Source organism: Protopterus annectens, chromosome 2.part0 (genome assembly GCF_019279795.1).
Source record: "Protopterus annectens isolate FY-2018-M chromosome 2.part0, PAN1.0, whole genome shotgun sequence".
NCBI lineage: Eukaryota > Metazoa > Chordata > Ceratodontiformes > Protopteridae > Protopterus > Protopterus annectens.
Window position 1 is genome coordinate 400371365 of NC_056728.1, and position 24074 is coordinate 400395438.

Genomic DNA, 24074 nt, shown 5'->3' on the forward strand with positions numbered 1-24074 from the left:
AGCCCTGAGATTTACCATTCCCTCATAGTTTAAAGCCTAGTAGGTCCCCCCTTGTCCCTTACGCGTGTGTGTTTTTTTGTGTAGAACTCATGGCCGAGGCCCCAAAGGCCATCTTTTCTAAGTGCACTGTGTGTGGCCATAAGCTTTCTCCAGCGGATGGCCACACTCAGTGCGTCCTCTGCCTGGGGGTACCGCATTTGACCTCGGGCTGCCAAATTTGCGCAGCCTTTAACCCCCGGGCCCTGAGGGATAGGAGGAATAAGCTGATTCTGGTGGGTCTCCTACCCGTGGAGTCGGCTTCTTCCCCCCCTCCCTCGGTGGCTACAGCTGCGGCTGCTCAGCCTGCTGTCCCCTCTCCCCTGGCTGGGACTCAACCTCCCACTTCTTCCCAGGGAGAGAGGGACACTAAAAAAGAAACGAGAGAGAGGAGAGAGAGAGAGGGAGAAAGAGAGGCACAGAAGCCACAAGCGGTGAGCCAACTCAGCCCCCTCGGCCCCGCCTGCCAAGCTGCTCTCCTCACCCCAGAAGGTCTCCAGGCCTTTTTCCCCTCGGCTCTGTTCTCCATGCTTCTTGCTGGAGCCGGAGGAGGAGGCCCAACCATCTTCAAGGACATTGTGGCGGCCCTCCCAGCCAGCTTCGGCGGCCTGCTTTAGGTCGACCCGTAGCCTCTCCAGCGCTGATAAGGACCAGATGATGCATCGTTTTCTCCAAACCCAACTGCAGATGGGAGTGCTGCTGTCTCCCCCCCCCCTCCAGGGGGGAGTTCAGCCCCACTTTTTGCCCCGATAGCTCCTTCTCCGATCCACTATCGTGTTTCGAAGCCTTCAGATCCAAGGAGTGTTGGAGTTAGGGAGTCGGTGCCGATGGTTATCGCTACCTCGACGCCGGCCATGCCCTCGAGTTTGTCGGATCCTTTTTCGGATCCGAGCTCTCGGGCCGAGAGCCGTGCGTTGGATCCGAGGGGGGCAGTGTGTCTTTGGCTCCGTTTCGGTCAGAGCGCGCTTCCCTCTCGGGTCCGAGTGCTTTGGATCTGACGCCGATCCTCATGCCGGATCTGAGGGTGTTAACCATGGAGCCCAGAGAGATTGGTTCACCCTTGGCTTTTGATGTGGTGGAGATGGTCCTCTCGAGAGGTTCGAGATCCCCTGCTCTTTCTTCGGATTCCACCCCCACTCCCCTGCAGCTGGGCTTGTCTTCCATCGTCCAGTCCCAGGGACAGCCTGCGTTGATGCCCCAGCCAGTTCCACTGGTGGAACATGACCCTGTTGGTGAGCCCTCCTCAGACAGTCCCACCGTGGAGGCCCCTCACAAACATAAATGTAAGGGGGGGGCACTTGGACTCCCCTGAGTCCCTCACGGAGGACACCGATTTGGAGGAAGGGGAAGGTTCCCCAGGTCATCCCCAGAGGATGTCTCCTTTGGAGACATTATGGAAATGCTTCTCCTAAAGGGGGGGGGGTGGTCAGCCCAAAAACCTTCCTCAGACGAGTCGGTGTTCCTGCAGGCGTTCAACGCAGGCCCGTCTACCTCTTGGGTGTCCCCTCCGGCCGACTCCCTGGTTGACCACATAACTACCAGGGCGTGGAAGGAACCTGACACTGTAGAGCCAATCCCCAGGAGGCCAAATAGGATTCTTAGTCCCCCTGTGGATAGGACTGCTTGGAGTAAGTGTTCCCCGGTAGATGCGATGATGGTGGCGGCAGCCACCAAGAAGGAATTTGCCCAGGATAGTTCCTCGATTCATCCCCCTGATAAGGAGTCTTGGAAGATGGATCGTATCGGGAAGCGGATGTTTACTTCAGCTACCTTTTCCATAATGGCACTGAATTATTTGGCTCATGTAATTAGACTTCAGCGGGATCTGGGGAAATAATACGCTGAGTCTCCCCCTGAGTCCATGTTAGCCAAGGACAAACAGACTTTCTCAGCTCGCATGGCCACTCTGAAATCTGTTTCAAACACTACTTTCCCATGCCATGGAGGGGGCCGCTAGAGCCAGCGGGTCCGGCATCACCTTAAGGCGTCACTCCTGGCTCCAGCTTTGTGACTTTGTGGAACCTTTCAAGGCATCCTTCGCGAACGCACCCTTCGACGGTTCTACCCTGTTCGGGAAGACCATCCGCGACACATTGGTTCAGAGCGAGAAAGACAGGAAGATGCTGTTTGCCATCGGAGTCCGCTTCTCGGCTCCTTAAAGGTCCTTTTCCAGGAACCAGTGAGGACAAAAGAAGATGTGGTTCCGGAAGTCTCAGCAGTCCTGTTACGCTCCGGGCCCTTCCTCCTTCAATGGGAGAGGGGGACAAGGTGGACGCCGACCCAGAGGCGGGGGGGCGACAATTTTCGGGTCGCAGGAACCTTTTTCTGACTGACCCACGCAGCAGCCCTGAGGGGTTGCCCGACTGCTCCTCTCTGGAGGCAGTCGGGGGGCGTTTTTCAAAGCACTTGGCCCAATGGGAGTCCATCACAACAGATCGCTGGGTGCTTCGAGTAATATCCAGAGGTTACTCAATCCCTTTCATAAACCTGCCTCCTCAGTTGAGGCGCCTCCCCAATGTACCACCCAGTCAGAGGGAGGCTGCAGCTTTAGAGGTAAAAAAGCTGCCAGAAAAAAGAGCCATCCAGCACGTCCCCCCAGGCCAATCCGGGTTAGGCAATTATTCCAGGTTTTTTTTGGTGCCAAAGAAGACGGGGGACTTAAGGCGATCCTCGACCTTTCAACAATGAACCTCTTCATTGCCAAGGAGAAATTCGGGATGGTCACGCTTCAGTCCATTCTGCCCCTTCTGCAGGAGAAGGACTGGATGTGCTCCATAGACCTCAAGGATGCCTACTGTCACATTCTCATGGACAGGCGATCCAGGAGATTCCTCCGCTTTCGGCTAGGGGCCAGTCATTACCAGTTCAGGGTCCTACCCTTCGGCCTCACCACAGCCCCCAGGTTGTTCACCAAGGTCATGGCAGTTGTAGCGGCCCACCTGACACTTCAGGGAATACAGGTTTTTCCTTACCTAGATGACTGTCTCCTTACTGCCCCCACCAGGCATCTACTCTGCTTAGCCAGGGATTGTTTCCTACTTCTAGCATCCCAATTGGGGATCACCATAAACTTCAAGTCATCCCTTCAACCAGTTCAAGTCTTGGAGTTCATAGGGGCCAGAATAGGCACGCTTCAGACCAAGGCCTTCTTGACATCAGACAGACTTCGCAGTTTGACCTTACACATTTTAGCCCTTCTTCAGTCACCTGCCCTGTCAGCGGAATTAGTTCTGAGAGATTTAGGGTCCATGGCAGCAGCATTCAATCTCGCGCTCTTAGCTCGCTTGCACATGAGGGTTCTCCGATGGACTTTGCAGGTTCAGTGGTCCATCCTTCACCACCCGTTGGACTTACCGATTCCTCTCAGCAGAGTTTACAGAAATTCCCTCATGTGGTGGCTCCAATCTCAAGAGCTTTCGGAAGGACAACTGTTTGTTATGCCACAACCCTAAGCCATGGTGACCACGGAACTTCTCGCCGTGGGTGGGGGGGGGCATTACGCAGGCAGAACTGTCCAAGGTATGTGGACTCAGACAGAGACCGTTCTGCATATCAGTGTTTTGGAGATGAGGACGGTGCTTCTAGCGTTGCAAGCCTTTCATGCCTTTCTCCCTCCAGGGACTATTGCAATTCCGTCAGACAACATGTCAGTGGTCTGGTACATCAACAAACGGGGGGGATCAGGTCTTACCCTCTTTGCCGAGAGGCCATGAGAGTTTGGGATTGGGCGATATCCACCAACCATTTTCTGTTAGCAATGCACATTCTGGGTCGGTCCAACATCCTAGCGGACAAACTGAGTCGAACTATCCTCTCGCCTTACGAGTGGTCTCTGAATCCCTTAGTAGCGAAACAAATCTTCCGCAAGTGGGTTCAGCCTTGCTGCGATCTCTTCGTGTCACCTTCGAACACGAAGTGCATCGAGTTTTTCTCTCTAATTCCCCCTCTGGGGGAAAGCCCCGGAGACGCTCTAGTTCATGCTTGGCCACCTGGTCTTCTTTATGCTTATCCTCCTCTTCCATTGACGACAAAATTCTTACAGAAAGCTCGTCGGTTGGGGAACAAGATTATCCTCATAGCCCCATTCTGGCCTCGTCAAGCCTGGCTCCCTTGCCTACGGGCTCATCTTATAGCTCCTCTCTGGATCTTAGATCCCATCCCAGATCTGATATCTCATCCTTCGGGATTGAAACCCCCGAATCTGGTCGATCTCAAGCTCTCAGCTTGGTTGATCCAGTTCCATCAGTTGCTACGACTCCCGGTATCTCGTCTGCAGTTAGATCTATCCTGGTTGGGGCACATAAGCCTTCTACCAGGAAGGTTTACAATAGTAAACGGGAACAGTTTTTCATTTGGGCATCTCATAGGAATTTGGATCCTTTCACTGCTCCCATCCCAGCAGTGCTCGATTTCCTATCTCATATTTTTCAGCAAGGGGCCAGTTCTTCTACTGTAAAGGTTCAAATGGCTGCCATCTCCCATTTTCACATTGGAGACCATCTCAATCCCCTCGCTTCCACCAAGATTTGTAAGACTTTTCTGAAAGGTACGTTTCTCTTGAGACCTCCTATTAGGAACTCCGTCCCTCCATGGGATCTAACTTTGGTCCTTCAGACTCTGACTGGACCACCTTTTGTACCTGCAGCTTCTGTTGCTTTGAAATTCTTGTTCTGGAAAACTGCCTTTTTGGTAGCTATTACCTCAGCTAGAAGGGTGTCAGAGCTTCAGCCCCTCTGTATTAAGCCCCAGTATCTTGTTTTCTATAAGGACAGGGTCTCTGTCAGGACTAACCCATCTTTTCTACCTAAAGTGGCCTCCAAGGCGAACATCAATCAGTCCATTAATCTCCCAGTTTATTTCCCTAACTATCAAAACAAAGGGGAGTACAAACTTCATTTGTTAGATGTTCATAGACAGTTACGTTTTTATTTACACAGAACAGCTGCCTTCCGCAAGTCTGATCAGCTCTTTGTTTCCTTTGCAAAACCCTTCTTGGGTAAGCCAGTGTCGGAGGTGACTCTGGCCAGATGGATTTCTAATTGCATTCTGTTCACATACAAACTATTTAGCCTGCCAGAGCCTATAGGGGTTCATGCTCATTCTACCTACTCTAAGGCTACATCTGCTGCATTCTGATCTAGAGTTCCCTTGGATGACATTTGCTCTGCGGCTATTTGGGCATCCTCTCATACCTTTATCTCTCACTATAAATTGGATTTAGTATCTAGAGGAAGGGCGGCTTTTGGCTCTGCAGTGCTCCGGAATATCCTTCCTTGAGGACCTTCCAAGTTTTTTGGTAGCTGGGGACTCAGTCCCACAGGTTGATGATCAAATGAAGTTAACTACTTCAGATAAAGAAGTTATGTACTCACCAAAACGTTCCATCTGAGTAGGTAACTTCATTTGTCAGGAACCGACCCTCCCTCCTTCCCCCTAACCTGGTTCTTTGATTACCTGAACCCTAGGATGGTTTTTCAAGTCCTTTGTTAATCCTTAGGTTAGGATTCTTCAGGTTGTTGTTTTGTCTTTGTGAGGTTATATAGGTGGGCAAACGCGATCTGAGGATTGGAAGGAGGTAGCAGGGTATTATGGGGGAGGAGCTTGGAGCTCGGATCTCTAGCTTGGAAAGCTGCCGGCTCGGATCCAGGTCGGATCCGATTCCCACAGGTTGTTGACAAATAAAATTACCTACTCAGATGGAACGTTATGGTGAGTACATAACGTCTTTTTATTTTTGAATCAGTAAATCAGATTACTGTTGAAATGTCGTGCAGTTTGATGCTACAGAATGGAACTTGACTTCACACTTGCTTCTAAGGGGGGGGGTACATGTGTTCTCATCATGACAGAGTGCTGCTGATTTATTCCATGTAATGCAGGTGCTATAGTTACTTAGAGATCATACAGAAAGTTGCCAAACTGTCTCATGCTAAAGAAGCAGACAGTTCTCAGTGGGCATGCTTAACCAACTTGTCATCTGGTTGGGGATGAGGTATTTTAAATGTTTTCATGTTGATTGCAATTATTATACTTCTTTTAGGAATTAGTTTATTTTTGTGCAAAATATTTCTTATGAAACATTTAGAATCCAGAAAAAGTATCAGACTGAGTAAATGTTCATATTAAATATAAAGCAGAATCACTGACACTGACCACGTTATCTTGCAGTTACAGTGAAGAAAATAATGAAGACAAAATATTGCAAGATTTTAGTCAGTTGGATGATTTTTTTTTTTGAAGGAGAATATGTCACTGAAAGTTATTCAAGATGTCCTTTTATGACATCAAATCATAAACATGTTTTTATTGCCAACAAGACTGTATCTGTAAAGTGGTTTTATAAACATTGTGCATGCCAAGCACTGAAAGAAACTGCATCTGAAAAATGTTTGCTAGCAAGTGAAAAAGTGTCTATCCATTTGAGGAATTGTCATAAATAAGTATATGACTTGAAGTGATATTTCATAGCATCAGATGGGGGCATGTAAAGGGAGACATTTATGAGAAGGACAAAATATTTAATGAATATTCTGTTTTGAAGTTTGTTTCATTTCCAAATGGATTCCTGATAGTTTTAATCTGCTTTTGCTGACTTTCCTGCCAACATCAAAGTGCCAGTATGGCCATTATAGAATTGGGAACTTGTGCCTAATATGGAAAGTGTAGATAGTGAGGAGATTCTTAGCTCACAAAAATAATGCAAATATGTTAATTTCTAATTGGGCAGTGGTTGCAAAATATTAGTACAATATAGTTGTTTTGAGCCAAAGATAATATAAAAGAATAAAGTTTTATATGCTGTGGGAAACATGACCTTGATCATCTTATCTGCCACATATGTGTGCTCTTTGCAGTAAACGGGAGTATTCTTCTCTGCTAAACTGTGTTGTCTAAAAGTATTTCTGGTGCCTTTATACCAGATAAAAGCAAGAGGAGTTATACTTAGTTTTACAATTGTGAATATCATTTTGTGCACTGTTTATTGCAGAAGCAACATGCAGCAACTTGGTCTTGTTTACCCATTAATCAAAATCAGGCTACTATCTCTTGATGCACACAGTTGACATAAGACACGCTGTCAGCTATGGTTCTGTGAACACAGTTCACTTAAAAAAGTCTCCGAATGCTCATTGAACTCAGTTATGTATAGATCTATTTAGCATCTGAAAGTTCTCTTAATCCTGCTGTAGTAATCAAGAGCTAGTCATTGATACACGATAGTGAGAAATTATAGCACTGTTCTTCGATATTGAGAAGTAAAATCCAAATATAAGCATGAAAGGCATTTTACTGCTGATGTTATTTTCTGCATAGTTTAATATGACTGCAGCATACACCAACATGGTCTTGATTGTTTGACAAGTTGTATTCTGCGATGTCCAGTAGTGATTGCAGCCAGATGGCAACAAAAGTAATATTTCACTTTGTTTTACATGCTTACTGTATGCAGCTAAGCCTTGGATAAGTGCTTGGTATACAGCTTCAATTAATACATCTAGAAGTTAAGTTGTGTGGTGTGCAGTACTATTATTAATACAACATATGATGCCATTCTGTACATGGTAGAATCATTGCCCATGGAGGCAGGAAAATTATTGTCCCAAATGGAGCTGAAACATTTTGCTTTATAAAAAGAAAGAAAGAAAGAAAGAACATGCATGCCTCATTTAAAATTATTAGATTAGTGGATAGGTCCTAAACTGTTCCCAACAATTGTTACAGATCTGTGTTGCATGTTGGCCTTTAGGCCTGAACATGCATACAACTTAAAAAATAAAATATTTTAAAATGATCACAGGAAAGCAACATACAGCATTCTAACAGAAAAATGACCATTGATTACTATCAAATGCAGTGATGGTGATTTTGGTTTTAGTTTCATGTTGTAAGACATGCCTCAGCACTAATAATAATAATAATAATAATAATAACAATAACAGTGAATGCACTTATGGGAGGTACATTATTTAGTAGTTATATTCACTTGCATACGGTTTTGCTTTGGTCTTTGCTGTTTTGATGTAGCTGTCCCTGTAGAAACATCTTTATGATGAAAGTCATGTATTGCACTTGTGGTTGTACACAAGCCAGCATATATGTTATACTTTTTTTTTATTTGAAGCACTTGTAGCAGCAGCTCTTTTAAAAACATTTACTGTTTTCTCCTACAGATCAACACTTTTTGAGCGATAGATATCCTATAATTTCATAGAAGCGTATGTAACTGACAGATGAAAAGCATACAAGGAGACATCTAGTTAGACCAGTAGACAGCATGGAAGTTAGGTGTGAAGAGCTATTTCAGCTGATACCAGATAACAGACAAAGGGAAAAGCTAAGATGGTGGAAGATGCATTGGTCTTCTTGTACAGACCACACAGAAATTTAGGAAAACTCTTTTTAATACAATTTAAATGAGTGTTTCTTTTAACAGTGTTTTAGTTACTTGCCTCCCCTCCACCAAGGGTATTATTTGTTTGGCATTACTTTTGAGCTCCTGTGTGAAGAGAGATGGAAAACCCTAAAGAGCTATAATTTTTCATGCTGTGGTAAAACAGAAACGTTTATGTACCTTATGATTACACTGAAGTACAGAAAAAACAGTGCTAGAAGAAACAGGAGCAGAATAGCACAGTAAGTACCTGAAGATGGCATCAAGATTGATAGTAACAATAAGAGCATACCACAGAAATAGGACTTTACTAGGACTGAACATTGTTAGTGTAAACTGTTGTCTTGAAAGGAGACTTCTGTTGGGAGATATCTTGAGGAGCTCCAATATTTACATTATCTTTCCCAGGAGGTTGCCGTTCAGTGGCATGCTAAAAACAGCCTATCAGAAAATGATCAAGGTCATTATCAGAATCTAACGACCAGGCCAAAGCTTTAAATCCAAGATTTTTTTTGGCAATACTATAGTTGTGCTGCAGCACAAAGAAAATGAGCAGAATGTGGATATTTATCCTGTATGTTTAGCTTGTACTGGCATGATTAGTTCTCATTAGCACATTAATGCACATTCTGTATTTTAGCTTTTCCTACTGAATGGGCCGAATAGAGGAAGAAAAAGTTACTGCAAAATGAGAGCTGGAGAAAGTGAGAGAGAAGAGAAGAAAAGGCAAAAGATGCAGAGTTAACTTGAAGAAGGCTATGCTAAAGGTTCAGATAATGTGTAATTGATTAGTGGCAACATGTCAAAGGTCAGATAGGAGTGTAGAATGGAGTGTGACTAAAGGTATTGTGGGGAGGGAAAAGCTGCCTTTTGTGTTGGTGATAGTGTGCTACACTGACATGCTATTGAGGTAGGCTAGGAAATGTGCAGTGTGCCACTTGGAGAAAAAGCAGAGTATTTATGTTCTCTGGATGAAAGGGGAAATGACATAATATTTATGGCTCTTTATTGAATGTAAAATAATGGGGTATTTATGGTCTCTGGATTTGGCACAGGCATTTTACCATGCGATCATAGCAGGGAATACCAAGTGGCCTAAACAAATAGAAAGCAAGGGATAATGCAAAGGTTGCCAGTATTTATTTATTTAAGTCTGGTGACTGGCTAAGATCCCTTTAAGCCTGTAGTATTTTTGCAGTGAAGACCCAGTGCTTTGGTACAGCTCCACATTCAAATACTCAGCTCACATGTAGATAATAGGTACTGGAATGCATTTCGTGTAGGAGTACTACAAAGTGGTAAACAAAATGATCATACAGAAAATGAGCTTACAGCTCTTTCAGAAAGCTGGTTGGCATGGATTATTTATTTTTTTATTTGAATTTATTTGCTAAGTTGAGCACTAATCATTTCTGAACAATTACATTCCCAGTCTAGGTCAAAACTTACAAGACATATGAAATAAGACAACAGAACAAGAAACCATAAGTGAAACTAAGAGTACAATGGTAGAGTAATGCTTTGGATACAGTGTTAATCAAATGCATTGAATTACAATCTGTGCAAAATTTTCAAAACATTTCAGAATTTACAGTAAAATAAATTAGGGGTATTAAAAGCAAAGAATCTTAGTAGTTGAGTTAGAGTGAGAAGAGTTAAAGTAGACTTAAGTGATGTGACCTGATGGGTAACAAGTATATTCTGCTTGATTATATGATTTTAAATACAACTTTGAATAAGATGATGAGAAGGGCTCGCACAGTCTGAGCCCGAGAACTGAGAATACATGGTCAGAGATATGTAGCTTAGAGTCTGGCTTTTTTGTGTTATACAGTGGTGGTCATTTCTTGGGGGGGGAACATGTGTAACAAATCTACATATTTTGTTTTCTAGTGTTGGAATAGTGGTAGAATTTTTAGCAGAGGCTACTGGTATAAGAGGGAGGCTTAATTTGAGTTGAGAGAGCTGGACTCTTTTCCCCTGTGTAGATCTGGTGGAGTGTGAAAGAAAAATTACTTTTTTTTTTTTTTTGCCCAGAAAAGTAGAAGCACAAATAACACTTAAGATTCCGTCTTTACATGAAGCAGATTATAAACTGTGTTTGTTCGGGTCTGTTTCAAGGTGGTGAATGGCCAAATGGTCGACAGTTCAGTCTGTCGATAAACAACATACACCCAAACAACACCCACAAACAACACAAACAATGCTTTTGTAGGGGGGCACCCCCCCTGCACCCCTTACATGAGGAGCTGCTCCCCCACACCCCCTGCTAACTATATATACCAAATTTACCAAATTTGAGATCACACTACACTGGGGAGAAGGGCAAACTCCCTGATCTCTTCTGTACCTCGATCTCAGTCAGAACAGATCAACAGACTGAATTATCAACTATATGGTCTCGACCATATCAGGTCTGACGATTTGGCCGTTTGATACTTTGATATAAACCCATTTGCACCACTGCAGTTGCATACTTTCAAGAAAGTGCCAAACAAGAGTATAATTGAAATATACATAGCCTACACCCTTCATTATCATTTGTATGTCAGAGGTTTATTGTTCACACTGGTGTGTCTTTAGCATAACACGTAGCTGTCAGTTCTATCGTACTCTAACCAGCTTCCATTATGTATTTCTGTTGTTATGGGCTCCCTAATTTATGTGTTACTATCACTCTTATCAGTATTTTTTTTATGTTTTTGTGTACGATTTCCAGTCTAGCTTATACTCCTTATAAGATTCTTCTTTTCCAAAGCTTGGGGGGATTTTTGTTCCTGTGTCTGGGTACAAAGGCAGTAGACATTTTTGTACCCAGGAACATACTCAGTTGCTAATACCTCCATGAGCCTGGAACCAGCTATGCTTGAGAGTTCTACTTGCATTCATTCTGGTTGCATACCTACATTCCTGATTCCATGTTATGCACTGGGCAGTACTTAGAGTATATTACTAAAAGTGATTCATAAGCAAAAATAATGCACATTAATATACAGTTCAGCTTGTATTAAGAAAGTCATTCATCATATGGGTTGCAAGCTATTTCCAAGGTTATTGCTACAGATTATTTTTCACTGAAATTACCGCAATTTAAGAAATCTTTCTTCAGCTGAGGAAATATGCAATATCCAAATTCAAATGTAGATTTTTAAGTGTCTCAGCCTTTCAATGATACACTGAACAACAGTGGTCAAGTAATTAACAAATAATTGCTGTCATGGTGTGTAGTCTGGATTTATATATTCTTGAGCTTCATTGACAGGGTTATCATGAGTTTTTTCTGTGAATAAATAATTTGGTTTATTACAGCTGACTACTGTATATAGAAATTATTGGGATACAAGCAGTAAATGTGCCAGTACTTGATTCTTCATTATGATTTATAAATAATCCATTCATGTAGTTATATAAAGAGATCAAAGTTGCTAGGGTGGCAACATTTTCTGAACTTAAGTTTCATTTCACTTTGCTAATCACATATTCAGTCTTGGTCTACAGTTCATCAGAACATGAAATAATAATTATCTGCAGCTTCATCCACAGAATGACTCCCAAGGTACTCAGGGAACACATGCCTCCATGCCCACTCACCAAAACACACTCACCTTGCAACCACCATGCAGAATGTACTCCCTCAGAATAAGCATTGCAATCAACAAATGTCAAATAAGTAAAATTTCTGTACTTTTAGGTGGGCGGGGGGTATTACCAGAGTGACTATAGTTTTATCCACTGATAATGAAATTCATTTTTTGACAACTGCACCACCTGTGCCCCTTTGCTAAAATCAGGATAAAAGAGCAATGCCTTAACCAGTATAACTAAAGCTTTTTTCTTGATCTGACAAAGTCTGTAAGAAGAAAGTGCTAGTCCAAGTAAAGCTTCTTTAAACAAATACTGACTCAAGGCAATTTATTTTGAAGATTTGACGGGATTTAATATGAAAACTGTGGAACTTCTGGATAGAAGCTGAGGTTCACTTTCCTTTTTGAACTACAACTTGCTCTCTACTCCCTTTAGCATAAATTGGCACCGGCAATCATTCCACTAATCCTGTTTCTGTTGAATACAGTATCCTTTTCCTTTTCCTTTTCTGGATTAATTCTTCTACTGTTTCACTTCCTACTAGGGCAACATTAACAGTCTTAACAGTAGCCTTTCAATATAAAATTGCGTAGTTTCCAGTGACCTTTATTCATTTTGTCACAGGAGGTCATATTTTATGAAGCACTAGTTCCTGAATAGTATGTGTGTGTGTGTGTGTGTGTGTGTGTGTGTGTGTGTGTGTGTGTGTGTGTGTGTGTATGTGTGTGTGCGCGCGCGCACACACGCCTGCCTCTCTGTAAAACAGTTTAATTTGCAACATTATTGCCAAATCCCTAGTGTGAAACAATTATACTTGCCTTTGTCCTGTACATATTTTTCACATTTCTTCCTCCCTTCAGTCCTCAAAATAATTTTCTTGAGAATACCACAAGAATTTCAGCTGAGCTTGAAGATGCTTCCCTTTATTTACACTACCAAGTCCATTTCCTTGATGGGCCATCTATGATGCTGACTCCACTTCAGTAATGGGTATTGTCTTCTTGTAAGATTGTAATTTGCAGCTGTATCTGACCATTTTACTGTTCTGCCTACCAGCAGTGTGTAAGAATTTTAAGTGACTGTAATACATGACAACTGAATTCTCTACCATATAGGCAAGCTTTAATCATAATAAATATTTCATTAATAATTAATTGTTTAATCCTCTAAGCTGCAGAGTTTCAAATGTAAACATATGCCAAACCTTCTTTTGTAAAAGCATTTCTGAAATATAATAATATTAATAAATATTCACCCCAAATTTTATACATAATGAAAAACTTCAGTTTAGGACTGGAGGCATGATATTTCTGGAAAACAGCTGCTACAAAGCTTTGTTTACAGTTCGTATGTCCCTAAGATGTTCCAGCGGTACTCGTATTCATTCTGGATGCTTGATTTGTCCATTAACCAAAAAAATAAAAAAACGCAAGACGGGAAATGACTTCTTTCTTGTGGCAGTCTAAAGTCTGAGGTGTTTTAAAAAAATGTCCATTAATGACTTGACACTCACTCCCTCCATAAATTTACAAACAGTACGTCCTTTATTCTCACATTTCCTCCTTCTCTCATTTCTCTGTGTATTACAGTGTCTATAATATTCAAAGAATTTTTGTATGACAGTTTCAGGGTGTAGTTTGGTCACTTTCCTAAAATATCATCAGACTCAACTATATGCCAACACCTTCACAAGATCTGAGTTATTCCCTGAAGAAGAGAGACATAACGTGGCAAAATGCACCTCATTGTTATTTTAAAGGGACATCTGTCTTTTGTGAATAACATCAGATCTTCCCTTCATCATTTCAAGAGTTCCCCTTAACGTTCTTCAAATTGCCACCTTAGTTTCATTCTTTGCACCATTTCATTAATTACTTTTTGAATATCTTCCTGTTCTGTATACAAGTTTCAGGCACTTAGAAACTCCCTACAGGGTAACGATTGTACCATTTATTTTGGCGGCATGGCATGTGCACTGTTAGCATAGCATGGCATTGTCATTGTCAATGTTTCAACAGGTAGCACATTTACCTTTGATGTTAGAAGACCAAAATGCTGTGGGCTCTTATCCCACCACAGCTAACTGGATTACTGGCACTGCAGTGCTGCAGTAGGTTGATGTTGCACTCCTGAGTGTGTCATCCTTCAGGTGAGACATTGAACTGAGGTCCTTTCTGCTTCAGTTGGTGATTTCATGGCACCTGATGAAAAGAATAGGGGAAGTTCTTCAATGTAATAGACACATTTCCCCTTAGTAGTATAAATACCACTGTGGGTCTCCCCTGAAAAGAAGCCACTAGCATAGTGGGACTAACCCAATCAGAAACGTTTGAATATGATAAAATAAAAAAGTTCATAGAGATTGGTTTCCTATGTAATGCAGTATGAGGTCTGTTATTTTGTATTTAAACCTTCATATCTAAAAAAAGTGCATACTGTTTGTATGCTTATGTCAGGTAAATGTATTTTAACTTATTATTCTGCATATTCTCAAAAAAATCCTCCTCTTCACCTCTAACAATTAAAAATAAATCATTTATGAAGTGCTTATAGAAAACCATATTCTCAATTAAATAAATTTCCTCATATATTGCTACCTTCTCAAGCATGTCAAGAAAAAGATTGACATAACTTGTTTAAAAATCACTTTACAAAATAAATAATTACTAACAATGATAATTTTACATTTACAATACCTTTTTTTTTAAGGGGGATCCACCAAAAAACATTTGATGGCAGATCTGTAGCTGTTTCACTTGGCCATTCTTGAGGAGCAAAAAAAAAAGACAGTCTTCCTGAACTTTCTTCTTTTAAAACTGCTAAAAGAGGAATACCCCTAGATAAAGCAGTTACTCACTTCAATTATACCTTCCTAAAAGTAATAAATGACTTATCACCAGTTAGGACAAGAAGGGTAAAATATGACACAGCACTATAGCTGACAAAAGAGACCAAACAGCTCATGCTGCAAAGAGATAAAGCATGAAAAATGGTATAAGACTAAAACACAACATGCCTACCAAAATTTTAGATATCACAGAAACCATACCAAGATCCTTGTTAAACCTGATAAGAAATCATATTACAGTAATCCCCAAAAAAAACACCTCAACAAACTGACTTTTTTGGTCCTCTCTAAATAAACGATTACATCCGGCCATACTACTACACCCTGCCCTTCCACTTCAAACAGCAGAGAGTTCATTGCCACTCAGTTCACCACTCATTTTATCCAGTCAGTTCTATCGCTAATCAGTGACCACCTAACTTCACCCCTCCAACTTCCATCTGTTCTCGAAAGCAGCACACTTGTCTTAGTTTTCAGCCCATCCCAACATCAGCCGTAAAAAAATAACTAGATAAGTTAAAAGCAATCACCCCAACTGCCAATAACCTTTCCTTTGACTTCCTCAAAATAGGTGCAGAAGCACTATCCTTCCCTGTCTCCATTCTAATAAACCTGTCAGTAATTGAAAACTATGTCCCATCCATCAGGAAGAAAATCTATTATTATATCCCTTCACAAAGGAGGCACTTCATCAGAATTAACAAACTAAGAAAAAACAAACCACAAGGTCCCAACTGCCACTCAGTGATACAAAAAAAGAATGAATGCAGCCAAATATCGAAGCAGCTATGGTTGAATGTTCACAGTCTCAAGCTAAGTCAAGTTATAAATCTACAGAATGTTCACAGTTTCAAGCCAGGTCAAGTTATAAATCCACACTTCTTATTTCCAGATAAAATACCTTTATTGCAAGTAAGTTACAACAGGTAAGCACTTTCAAAAACTTCTATTTGCTTCATCAGACCATAAACAAGCAGACTCAACCCCCCCTCCTTTTATACTCATGCAAATAGTCAAATTTCAAATGACCAAATCAGTCAATCCTATACTCAAAGCACCTCCCCACCATTAAATTAAAGCACTCAAAATAAAATATACATCTAAGATGCATATAAAATAAGCATAAAATAACATAGAATCAAAATAAAGTAAAATAGAGTTAACATCACAGAATTCAGTGATATCAGTTTATTTCATGTGTTCATTTTAGCAATCTCCTATTTTTCAGCTTGGAAACAATGGAAAGATGGCCATTCAAACCCTGTCCTGTATGTGCCCCCAGTCTTATTATCCAGTCAAGCTCTCTGTCCTCTGTTCATGAGCTGATGTTACCCATCCTGACATCCTCTTTAACTATTTCTAGTACATTAAACTGAAAGTGATGTTCAGCTCCACAAGATAAATTGTGTTTGGCAACAGCACTATAAGTTTGTTCTCTTTTCAAGCAGTACATATGGTCCCTGATGCGCCCTCTTAGCCTTCTGTTGGTTTTACCCACATAGAATGCTCTGCTAAATACACTAAATTCATTCTGTTACAATCAGACTCTATGTTAAAGAGAAACTTCCTTCCTATATCAGAGTGTACAAATTCTACACCTTCAAAAATGTATTGGCAAAAATTACATTTCATACATTTCCCAGTTCCTCTGACTGACTTTTGTACCTTCATACCTATACTACTTCTAGGGTAGCATAACCTCCTTTTAAGAGATCTACTATTCTTATAAACTAAAGAGGGCTTTTCCACCTACTAAACCTGCTGTCTCTCTAACGACCTGTAAGATATGCCAATTATTCTCTAGCATCCCCCTTAGTGCTCGATTGTCACTCATATAAGTGAGTGGCACTGCTAATTTAGTATGCCTTATTTGTTGCTTAGTATTACAACTCCCCCTGTTGACCTATTGCTATTGCTATCCTATCACTGCTCTCTAAAATTCTCAAGAAATGTATTCAGTTTTAGCTTATGAAACATATAACCAAACTCCAACACTCAGCATAGTTTCAGGCCCAACCGCAGTACTACTATTGCCCTCCTCAACTTCACTAACATAGTAAACCAATAGAGAAATGAGGACAGCCTTGTTTCTTTACTTTTCATTGACATTTCCAAAGCATTTGACGCAGTGTTCCACCAAAAGCTGCTCTGTAAAATTGCAGCATTAGGTCTCATTTACCCCTCCCTCTCCTGGTTTCACAGTTATTAATGCAGTTGTCAGCAGGCAACTAAGTGGCAGCAAAACCTTTCAACATTTCAAACTAGTCTCTGTTGGTGTTCTGCAAGGGTCAATACTCATCCCCCTTGTAGTTAATGTTTTCATAAATAAACTTCATATTGCAACAACACTTGCCACGTTTGTCCAGTATGCCGATAATTCAGTCTTTATCTACTCTGCCCCATCCACAACAAAATTACAGGAAATCACTCAAAACATGCCTTCGCTGAAGGTTGGGCGTCGGGCTGGCAACTTGGCACCATAAAAAAAAAAGTGACTTCCAATCATTAGCGGACCGGAGTTCCGCTGTGGCGACCCCTAACCGGGAAAAGCCGAAAAGACAAACAACAACTCAAAACTCTTTCACTGACTTTGAAATCTGGCTAAAAACTTCTAACTTGATGCTTAATGCCTCCTCCCCCCCCAAAAAAACTAAAAACTTATTGGATGAGCTATACACATTTTAGGGTGAGGATTTTTAACCATAACTTGGAACCGCTTGCTAAACTCTAATTGCAATGTCATACAACTTACCTGTAATGTTTGCATAGATACACACACACACTTGCCATATATAGGCATAATCATGTACACACATAAAGATAATAAAGGACGATAAATGTATAAATTAATTTATTTCGAAAGAATCTGAAAATAAATGGGAGAGTTCCATGTTCCAAAGGACAAAAACACAAAATAAGGGGGAAGGGTCGCAGTTTAATGATGAGGGAAGAGTTTGAAATGGGTTCAACAAGACATTGATGAAATTTGAAGTGCAAACCACAGATGGATAATGTAATAGCAACAAACATAGAACAACTCAAGAAATAACAAATCCTTCTGAGTATCATTGTGGTTTATCTAAAAGTAACTGGCTTTGAAGTATAAAGTAGTCCATATTCTAAAAGACTTGTAATACATAAAGAAGTATTTATATAGAGAAGTATGTGATTTCTGCATTCTGTTTTATCGTAGTTGAGATGAATTAAAATAACTGATCCTGCATTTTATAATCTTTGTTTGTTCCTAGGTGCTGCAGTGTTGAGCATTAGTTTGCAACATTTTCTTGGAGGACTGATAACGACTGTAACATTCAGTATCATGATGCATTGCACTCAGAAGGCAGATGAGAAAATACAGGTATGCTTTGGAATGTAAATTTTTCTAACATTTATTCTGTTTTTCGTTTGTATTATTATGCATGCCATATTTTGTGTCAGAACTTTTCATAAATGTTGTATTCCTAAGTTCCACTGTAACATAATGTTGCATAACCTGAAATTTACCTTTAAGACTTGTGTTTTAACTAGCTGACTCAAAAAAAAAAAGTTGTGATGGTTAGCCAGGAAACGCAGTTTTAATTGTGAAACAGCTGCATATGATTTTTCGTAAACATGCGCAGAAAGAGCATCTCATGGTGGGGGGGGGGTGCGATTTGATGACTTGCCCTATTGCCTGCTGTGGATAATGGCTTTTCATCTCAGAATGACACTGAAAAAGAATCAGGGTGTACAGCCACCTACAACAAGTTGTTCAGTGCAGGCAGCACTGACAAACCTCACTGAGTTGTCCCCAGAAAATGCCACATAAATCTTGACAGACGAATGATGAAAGCATGCCTGGTCTCATGAAGTTGTAACCAGTGGTGTGCTCACATTTGAACAGTTTCAAACTGCTTCTTAAACTTTTAAGAGAAGCCGTCTTTTTTTGAGAAGTTCTATATGCACAGCTTACTGGAAGGTTGTATACACCGAACAAACAGGGCTCATGTGTTCGTAACCTTTTGCCCCTAGTATGTCCTTTGGAAAAGTAGTGTTCTTTTGGTTCCACTACATCAGTCTGTATACAGTCTAACTGAACATTGATGTGCTGAATATGGTTCACTAAAACATGTTAAAATTAAAAAAGCCCTACAGTTTAGAGGGCAAGATGTCCTCGTGTCGGGCTTTGCCTCCCACTGCTAAATTTATATAACTCCAATGTCATTATGCTTCTAAGAATGCTATATAAATCAAAGGGAGCATAAGTATCATACAAAACAATCTTCCTTCTCCCCATCTTAACTTCAAATCTAAATTCCCCAAGACACACATTCAGCATGCCAAATTCAGCAGTACATAATTCTTCCAGGCAATTTTTCACAGTCAATCTGATCCCTTTCTCTTTGCAAAGTATAGAGTAAGGAAATGAAAAAAACATCTATGTGACGCACACTTGTCCTTTAATAGTACTTTGCATGAGTAGGCAGAAATGAAAGTGTGACTTCCTGGGATCAGACACTAAAAGGGTCAGAATGTTGTTTTACATTAATAAGGTCCAAAAATGGAATCTATCTACCATATCAGTTTCTCACTAGTTATGCTACTGTGACATGCTGAACTGTATTTTTGTGAGTTATGGAAGCAGATCCAGTCTCACTGAGATATGTGAGTAAAGTCCTTCAAAGAGAGGCGTTGACATCTTGACTGTTGACATCTGTGATTTCAGTAGATGTTATGTCATTTGCCACATTGTGTGTTCAAGCTACACCTGAATAATGCTCTATGTGCAACAGTCATTTGCATTTTGAGTGGCGCTCTGGTAAACCCCCATTATAGAAGGTGAAGTGCATCACAACTTCATTTGTAGTGCCTAAGATGCTGCTCAATCTCTCCCGAATCTTCTTCACCAAATTATATTCTTTCCCGCATGTGTTCGAATCACCATAATATGCTCTGTTGGACATTTTCTGCATTTGGAGCTACTTTGGGTTCTGCTCTGATGTCCTCAGATTTCAGTGAAAATAATACAGAAAAAACTGTAATTTGTATTTTGACAGTATAAATGCTATAAAGACTTTCATCTGTGCTAGTATGCATAAAGTTTAAAAAATACCATTTTCACATTCTGAATTTTGTTGTCATACAGTAATCATATTCTTCACATTTTACACAGAAAAAACACACTGAACTACCAGTTTCTTTCAATTTTTAACTCTCTGTAAGCATTTATTTTTGCTTAAAATATATACTTTTCAACCATCAATGTGCCTGAAGTTGCATAGAAACTTGTCTGTAAACTGAAAATTTTGAATCCAGAAGGTTATGTTGCATCACACTGCTTACACATTTGCAGATAATTTGAGAAAGTCCAGTATACAAAGTCTCAGACATGTCATAAGCAAGTAGGCGATAATTCAAAGTATATACATGTCATAAGCAAGGAGGTTATAATTATATGTAGTACCTTTAACCTGAAAAATATGGAAAAACAAGTTAGCAGTAAGTAGGGAGAAATTTAAAGCATACTGTGAGCCAGAGAGAAATCTTCCATATATAAGGCATTTATTTTGTTTTTACCAGAAAGTAAAGGGTACACAGAACAATAGATGCATATACAGCCAAGGTCAGAAACAGAGCTGGAAACTGTGATCTTCATAACTCACGTGATTTACTCTGAAAAGCTAGAACTGCACAGGGTATAACAAATGACCAAACAAAGGCACATTATTGAGAACATCAGATATAGCAGTACACAAAGAATTGGATGTATGCAGAACGAGTGAAATTGTGAATATACAATTGAAGGAGCTGACAAAGGAATCTGAAGTGTGCCAAAATTAATGATAATGAGAGCAGGATGATGCCTAAGGTACATAAACAAAATAAGAACAATAACAAGGATGTCTGACAGCAATGAAGGATGGCACCTAGAAACAGCTCTCCAATTAAGAGATAAAGTTGCATGTTCTGAGTGTGGTTATAGGCAGGACAAATAAACGTCACAAAATCTGTTATTCATTCTGCAGGCTCAGTGAGGATCAGAGTCATTCTAAGTAGGTAAATGACAAGAATCTATTTTCAATATTTACATATTATTGACTCTAATAAAAAATAAAAAGCTGAGAAATTTAGTGGTGCAGTACAAATGCACAGAGTTCAGTACATTACATACCAAGTAATGAATGCATTGCTTGTGTAGAAAAGCTTAATAGTTCAAGGCAAATATATTTCTTTTTAAATAGGCTGTGGTTTATAATGTAGTGTTATATCTTACTCTATATTTAAAACCTACAAATTGCAGGTTTGTATAGATCTTCATGCCATCCACCTTTATTTTGGTTGTAAATTGAAGCTAGTAAGTCAGATTTTGTTATGTGAATATAGACACATTAAGCTTCAAGTGATATCTTTGGAAAGTGAAGTAAACCAGCAAAATATGCCATGGCGCATGGCATGATTATGAGAGTTCATAGTGAACATACATATACATAAAACAACCCAGATGAAGGTAGTAAGAATACTATCTGAATGTTTCATCAAGACAGTTGCAGATAGTTCCCTGTAGCAAAAATACAGCTGTTATTAGTAAGAATACAGTGTAGGGGCATATAAATGAGTGCTGAAAGAGGCACAAGCCCTCACCAATGTATGTATGTATATATATATATATATATATATATATATATATACATACATATATATATATATATATATATATATATATATATATATATATGGGTTTACTTCGTTTGTACGAAGTTTCAGTACTTCGACACCCACTTGGTCGAGCCCAGTTGTTCAAACTACCAAAACTTTGAAAAAGAATTACAGAGATCACAGTACAGAGCAGAATGGGAATATTCCTTTTTCCTTGCTGTAGTGAAATCTCAGAGTTGGTATATTTAAGTAGGGGGGTTGGGGTCACAGGGGGTATTGCCTCCCCTGCAAAACATTTTTTCTGTGTTTTATTTTTTTGTTTTCTTTTTTTAGTCAGCCGATCCAGTGACTAGGCTTCAGTGAATGTGCACTTTCGTAGAAATGCACTTTCTCTGAAGTGGGCATCTACTTTGTTCGATATAATGTATTTTTGAACAAAGTAGATCCATATATATATATATATATATATATATATATATATATATATATATATATATATATATATATACACACATGTACACGTAGAGAGAGACAGAAGCTGACAATGTAATGAATCTGCTTACCTTGATTTTTACATACTGAAAATTACACACCACAAACTTCTCTAACACGAATGCAACAGCGAAACTAAATTTCTAAGAGACTCGTCTATATAAAGTAAATGTTAGGAATGAGGTAATGTAAGGTGTTTGTGTCTTATTTGATGAAAGGGTCAGGGAGAGATTCAGGGTTAGCATTATGGTATAGGCTGTAGTTAGTGTTAAGGCTAGAGAAAGGGTTAGGATAAGCACATATGAGTAGGGGTACTGTAGAGGGCACCCTGTGCATCCTCCTGCACCCTGGTTACAGAAGAAAAGGAACAGGAAAGTAGAGTAGACCAGTGTTAACACTCACATTCACACCTTCCTATCACTTCATTCAAGCATTATTTCAGACATTCATTAATGTTACTTTGAGATCTTATACAAATTCCAGCAACCTTCTTAAAGAGGGCTACTTCCAGTTAGTTAAAGTTGTAGCCTGATTTTTCTTCCCAAAATGTACCCTACCTAGGCACCTCTGTCTGTCTACCATTACAACCAGGTGGCCAACTCTTCCCAGTTTGATGGACTTGCCATAAAGACGATCACTACCATTACACTGTTGTATTGTTTTGACATTGTTTCTGCCTTATGCACACATCCTAGTTAGTTTATTGTAGGAAGAATTGTCAGAACTATCTTTTTGTGGCCTCATTTATCCAAGTTGTTGTCTTTACAAAGAAATTACAAAGAAATGTATAGTTACCAAGAAAGAGTCCTTCAAATGTAGTTTGAAGACTTCCATTTTACCTATCTGGTATCCGTCTAGTTTTGTGTACCCAAGTAAAATATGTCAAATATCTGCGAGTACTGTTTTATGGCAACTGCATCTCTGAAATGTCACCCCTGCCTTCTGTCTAGCTGTAACCAGAGTAACTGTATAGTATTTTAGTCATTACACCAAAAGATCACTAAGCTGAGCAGATTCTTTCAAGTACCATCTGGATGGTTTCCTGACCAGTATACATAGCTGTAACATGGTTCTTCTCTTCTTTTAAGGAGTGTGTAAGAATTCTGGTAACCTTTAGGATCATGCAGAAGTTTTTCTAATTCACAAATCTTAAGTGAGACTCCTTAATTTCCCAAAATGTGCACTACATCTATATCAACATTATTTCAACTTCTGTCCAAAATAAAACAACTTCTTTGTATACTGTCAACCAGCTACACATTGCTCCATACCATTAGTGATACAGCTGTGAAGAGGTGTATATTCCTTTAATTTCTTGGGTGGTACCCAGCCCATTCAGTACAGTTGGTTGGAGAAGCTTCATATTTTTTCTGGCTCCCTTGCCTCATCTATATAATGCTTACCCAATTGCTCTCATCCATAATGTAGTGTACCTTCCCTTCTTCTTACCCCAAAACTAACTCAGATTCTGGGCTGGGGCCATTGATTTCCATAATGATGTCTTGGCTGGTCTTGCCATCTTTGCTTCAACTAGAGGATTTTGTTGTTTGTTATCTACCTCTAGTTTCTCATCCCCACCCTGCGCACTTGCCTACATATATCTGGGAACTAATCCCCCTCTTTGTAACTTCTGCTTCAGGATCATTGCCTTTATAACTCTTTATATTTCAGTTTAGCAGCTAGAGTGTGTTATTCTGCTCATCATTGACTATTTAAAATTGTATTCCAATGTCTTTCTGTTGACTTTTCTGCTGTTTTCCCCTTTTCTTTGCGTCTGCCCAGCCGCTACTGAGACATTAAGTTAAAGGTTCTGAAATTCTAACCTAACTATGGTCAATGACTTGTAGCTCAGAGTCATAGGACTAGAGCTCCAGTATTGGCTTTATTTGATTGGATCCCTCTCTATCTTGTGTGCTATATCCAGCACAGAGCTGCACCTACTCAGTTTTTTATTCAAGATTCTAAGAGGAGTGTAAAGCCCTGAACTGTGAGAAACAAGCTTTTAATTAAAAAATAATAATAAAAAGCATTTATTTAAATTCTGCTAAAATAAGTGTCACTTATAGAGAGCTGTGTGGTGATACT

The 24074-nt window shown here is 40.0% G+C and overlaps 1 protein-coding gene across 7 annotated transcripts in view; it reads left to right on the forward strand.

Moving 5' to 3' along the window:
* Positions 1-24074, forward strand: part of MFSD3 (major facilitator superfamily domain containing 3) — a 1502303-nt gene that overhangs the window by 1329527 nt on the left and 148702 nt on the right. For all 7 annotated transcript variants that reach the window (XM_044060839.1, XM_044060837.1, XM_044060842.1 and 4 more), the window contains one exon: positions 18110-18219. In XM_044060839.1, coding sequence (XP_043916774.1) covers positions 18110-18219 — 110 coding nt within the window. The remainder of the gene's footprint in view (positions 1-18109; positions 18220-24074) is intronic.